This window comes from Fulmarus glacialis, unplaced genomic scaffold (genome assembly GCF_000690835.1).
Source record: "Fulmarus glacialis isolate BGI_N327 unplaced genomic scaffold, ASM69083v1 scaffold12242, whole genome shotgun sequence".
NCBI lineage: Eukaryota > Metazoa > Chordata > Aves > Procellariiformes > Procellariidae > Fulmarus > Fulmarus glacialis.
This window is the reverse complement of record NW_009198578.1, coordinates 31,714-36,234: the sequence shown is the minus strand read 5'-3', so window position 1 is coordinate 36,234 and position 4,521 is coordinate 31,714. Positions and strand designations below refer to the sequence as shown.

Below are 4,521 nucleotides of genomic sequence, written 5' to 3'. Positions count from 1 at the left end.
CATTTTCCAGCAAAGATTTTAAAGTGTCTTCTGAAAGTGTGCAGTTTCTCAAACTATAGTACCTTAAACTGCATTCTCAGTATTCCAGAGGTATTTCTAACGTGTTAACAGTTGGTTTCATCTACGTTTTGGCTCAATTTTCAAGATTTTGTTGAGGCAGAAAATCTGATTAACTAAAATTGGTATTTTTTCCTCGGTAAAGACTTCAGGCTTGACCCCTAAATCAGTAAAACCATCATCATCCAGAAAATCAGACTGCTTAGGTAGAGTCTGGTGCAGCTCACTTTGATTCTTGTCCTCATGCTAGCGGAGTATTTAGACATTTTGCTAAAAACCCTGCTGTTGAAGAGAAACGGCTTAGGAAAGCGAACCTCCCTGCTGCCTCTCCCCACCCTGCGTGGCTCTTCCCGTGCTGGGGGGCAGCGGGGACGGCAGTTATTCCTCCTGCGGGAATCTGAGGAGCAGAACAGAAGTCCAACAGCTACAGCAGCCACAGTCTCATCTCCTTCAGAGGTTTCAACTTCATCTCAGTGTAAGGATGACTCGTCACAAACTAAGGTCCCTGAACGTCACTGTGAGTGAGCTCTTGCAGTACGGGCACCGCTGACTTTGGGGACACTTTTTCTGTGTGGGTGGCATGAATCAGAACGGCTCCAGCCCTGGCTCGTGGGAAGAGCAACAGTGAAGTGAGCAGCACCAGAGCCTCTGGAGGAGGCCCCTTCCCAGTGCCTCCTCGCTCAGGAGTGCCAGCGACAGCTAAGGATGGGGGGGCGGCACGAGGTGCCTTGCTGCAGCGGAGGCAGCAAGGTGAGCAACGCCAAACCCTCCGGAGCAGGCACCTTCTCAGTCGCCCCGTGACTAAAGGCATGTCACTGCTGCGGCCTGCGTCCAGCATCCGCAGCAGAAAAAACATTTGCAAAATAAAAAGCATCTAGAAAAGATTTAGGATTATAAATAGGCCGTCTATTTATCACAAGACCTTGAGGACGAGGGTGGAGAGCGTTCTGTGAGGACTATGTATTACCTCATCACCTGAAGTCTCATAACCAATTTGAAATTCCAGTGTCCTAAGGCACAATTATTTTGATTCATGAAGATGGTAACATTCCCATCCCCACTGCCCAAGGAACAGATGTAAGAGTTGACTACTAAGACAGAAGAAAAGCAGCATTTGTTGATGTGGACAAACATTAAAGAAAAAAAACGGAGGGAAGACGGGCTGTAATTGTTGTCAGGCTGCTCTGATGCAGGCATGTGTTTGAGACAACACTGCTGAAGCATCTCTTCTACGCGTATGTGACTGCTGGCTCACGTTTTGAAGGTTAAGGGCCAAATTCCCCACAGAGGCTGAGAAGGAAGGACAGTTTAAAAATTGGGGCTTTTGTGGAAGTGGAACAACAGGCTGAAACATGATAATAACCTGTTCCCCAGAGAAACACAAAGCATGCCCGCAGTTCCCAACAGTAGTGGTCAGGCACTCTAGAAAAGCAAGGAGTCGAAGGTCTGGAAATTGAGGAATACGAACTGGTTTAATTCAGCCTTCCTTAGAAGGGAGCCCTCCCACCAAATCATCCCGCCCTTAGCAGGCTGACGGTTGCGAGGAGGACTCCACGCGAACAATCGCTGGCTTTCCATGCTGATCGGAGGGGCGATGGTGAAGGGAACACCACACACAACACCACTGTTAGTCGTGGCCCTGATCTGTATTTTGTCCTTTTTTTTTTTTTCTGTAATACTCATAGACCTTAATATATTCTGTTCATAAAACCTTAAGGGGATATTTTAAGGGAACTAAACGCACGTTTGTTTTGTCCACAGATGAAACACCGGTGTAGTTGAGGACTGAACCTGTAGTGGAGTGTTAGTCAATTGTAAACTGTAGGAGATGTGTGCATTTTACACAAACTGAATACAGAGGAGACAAAGGACGAGCCTGCATCATTCCAACTCCGATAAAGTGCACGGCCTTCGGAATTCCTGTCCCCGCTCGTGGAGCCATTTATTGGATACTGCAAAGACATAAAGGTATTTGATCACTGCACCTGGTTAGCTCGTGTTTCTATTTAAGCTCAATATATGCTATTAGCCAGCTTTCAGTTAAGCACAGGATTATCTTAATTTTCTGAAGTATTACACACACACAAATGTGAAGTTGGTCTAATAAATCCAAGAGGGAAAAAACCTTCCAGTAGCTGTAGAACTACAGAAGGCTGTTAAAGTAAATATAGAATTACATGTAGTTTATAGAAATAATAAAATCTGCTACTATAATATATATAACATAATATATATAGTGAGAGATATGAAGTGGATATAGCTATAAAATAGATTTCTTTATAAAGGACCTAATTTCTGGCTGCTTTTTATTCCACCAGAGGAAAATGAAAGCCATGACAACCCACCAACAAAGCCCCAGGCCACAGGCAGCGAGAACAACGCGAGGGGTACTTACCCCATTTGTTTCCAACTAGTACCGGGCAGGCCGCGTGCCGCGTGCTGTAATCTCCTTCTCCGCTTGGAAAGAGATTGTACCAGAATACAGCTGTTCCCTGGAAATTGCAGTGGAAACCCTCAGCGCTTTGCTCTGTGTGATACGCATCTTCTCACACCGACTTACTTGACGATAAGGCAAAGGTATGTGTATTTGTATTTCAGACGTTCCTTTTAAATCGAAGGCTCTTTTCCACATTCTAACATTTGCTTTCCTAAGGAATGAGTCTCCTTTGACTCATTCTGTGTCTATGTATACTTGGCTGTTAATTTTTTTTAAAACCTAAGCCAGTTTCATTCAACTCTGACCAGTTTGAGAAAGCAAGATAATTGACTAAAAACGAGCAGCAAGCCAGCAGAGACAGACCTTGTTCGCGACCGTTCTGAGGGAAAAAACGTAACAGGAACACACAATTTCAGGGAGAATTCCCTACAGACGCCTCGAGACTAACGCTACTTACAGATTTGAGTATTTTAAAAATGTGTTTTGAAGTATTGTAATGTTTTGCAAAGTCTATGCATTAGAGGCAGTTAAGTCCAAAACGTAACTATGCGTTAACACGCAGAACATCAGAGGCCCTTGGAACCACCAGGACTACTCCAGTCGCTTCACTTAATTGTAAGTACCTCTGTGCTCCCGTGAACAGTGCTCTAACCTGCTTCATATAAACTCATTTTAAAGCTTCTTTTTAAACGTTTATATGTCTGTTACATTTTTGAGTAGGTGGAGAGAGGAGTGGTCTCACTGGATAAAAAACCCTGCTTACCTTCTTAGGCCAAACACTAGCTCCTACTTCAGGAAAGACAGTAGCTCCCCCTGCTGACACATCGCTCATCTGAAAAGGTGGGAAGAGGCACAGGTAAGTTGCAAGCCGATACATTCCCGAGTGTCACGTTTTAATAAAATAAAAACAGCTTATTGAACAACTTAATTTCTGCCTCCCAATTAAAGAGCAAAGGCTGCGTGATTAACAGGCTGAAACCCACCCACTTTGTTCGAAGGGCAACAGCCAGCCTCGTCCCTGAATGTTACACGCTCGAATGTTTTGGCAGTGAGCATGCTATAAATACCGATGCAGATAGATATAAAAATGAATAGACAGTCAAACAATTTAAGCTGATGCTCAACTTTGAGGGAAAAACCCTCCTTAAGAAGACACGGAAGAACCATTACTTATGGGTCAGAAGAGACCCCGTACGTATTACAGCTAAGTTAGTGGCTGCCTTCATTCGCAAGTCACTTCAGTAAAAAAAGTACTGAAATTATTCAATGGTATAGAATATGCAGTGATATTTTTGGCTCTAGCACATGGCAGAAATATAACACTTACATAAAACAACCAAGTGGCAATTCTGTTGCCTGTTCCCAATTCCTTAAAAGCATCTGGCTCATCTTTCTGTGAATAAAAGCAAGCAGATTTCATAAGCGTTTCATTTTGATTATTGAGAGGAGCCAACGACATAGAGCTGCCGAGCCAGCAGCAAACAAACTCATGCAGAAAAATTAATTCAATCCCTCTATTTGGAAGGAGGGGAGAATGCAACATGAGTGTACCTATGAATTTAAATCAAGCAGGCGTTTTAACATTCTGTAGGACAGGAAGGGCATAAGCACGAATTGCTAAACTGTGCTGGCTGAAGATAAGTATATAAATTCTCTTCACAGCCACAAACTTAATTATTTGATTACACTCACTTAACCCCTCTTGTCCTCGGCCAAGACGAGCAACAGCGAGGGCAGCTCTTCAGTCCCAGGTTCACCCAGAATCAGGCTGCAGCAGAGCTCTGCCACAGGGGAGGCTCCGAGCACTCCCCGAGGGCGGCTGCCGGCCCTGCTCCCTTGGGCCGGTGCTGCCTTGGTGGCCCTCACCCCCTTTCGGACCTCGCGCTGGAGCCGCAGGTGCCTTCCGCATGCTGCGCTCCTCCCTGGCACACAGGCATTTTAGAGTGCCATTACAAATCCGACGAGCGATTCGTTAAGCAGTGCGCGGTCCCAGCCGCAGGGCATCTGTGGCAGCCGTTCCTGAAGCT

General features: G+C 45.1%; 1 protein-coding gene across 3 annotated transcripts in view; it reads right to left on the bottom strand.

The window, feature by feature from the left end:
- Nucleotides 1-1,538: 1,538 nt before the first annotated feature.
- The window catches only part of P4HA1 (prolyl 4-hydroxylase, alpha polypeptide I), a 27,796-nt gene continuing 24,813 nt past the window's right edge, over nt 1,539-4,521 (bottom strand). For 2 of the 3 annotated variants that reach the window (XM_009572964.1, XM_009572963.1), the window contains exons 11-14: nt 3,822-3,887; nt 3,258-3,326; nt 2,453-2,549; nt 1,539-2,009 (exon numbers count right to left, since the gene is read on the bottom strand). In XM_009572964.1, the coding sequence (XP_009571259.1) occupies nt 1,939-2,009; nt 2,453-2,549; nt 3,258-3,326; nt 3,822-3,887 (303 nt within the window). In that variant the 3' untranslated portion in view covers nt 1,539-1,938. The remainder of the gene's footprint in view (nt 2,010-2,452; nt 2,550-3,257; nt 3,327-3,821; nt 3,888-4,521) is intronic. The other variant, XM_009572965.1, reaches the window with a different exon arrangement.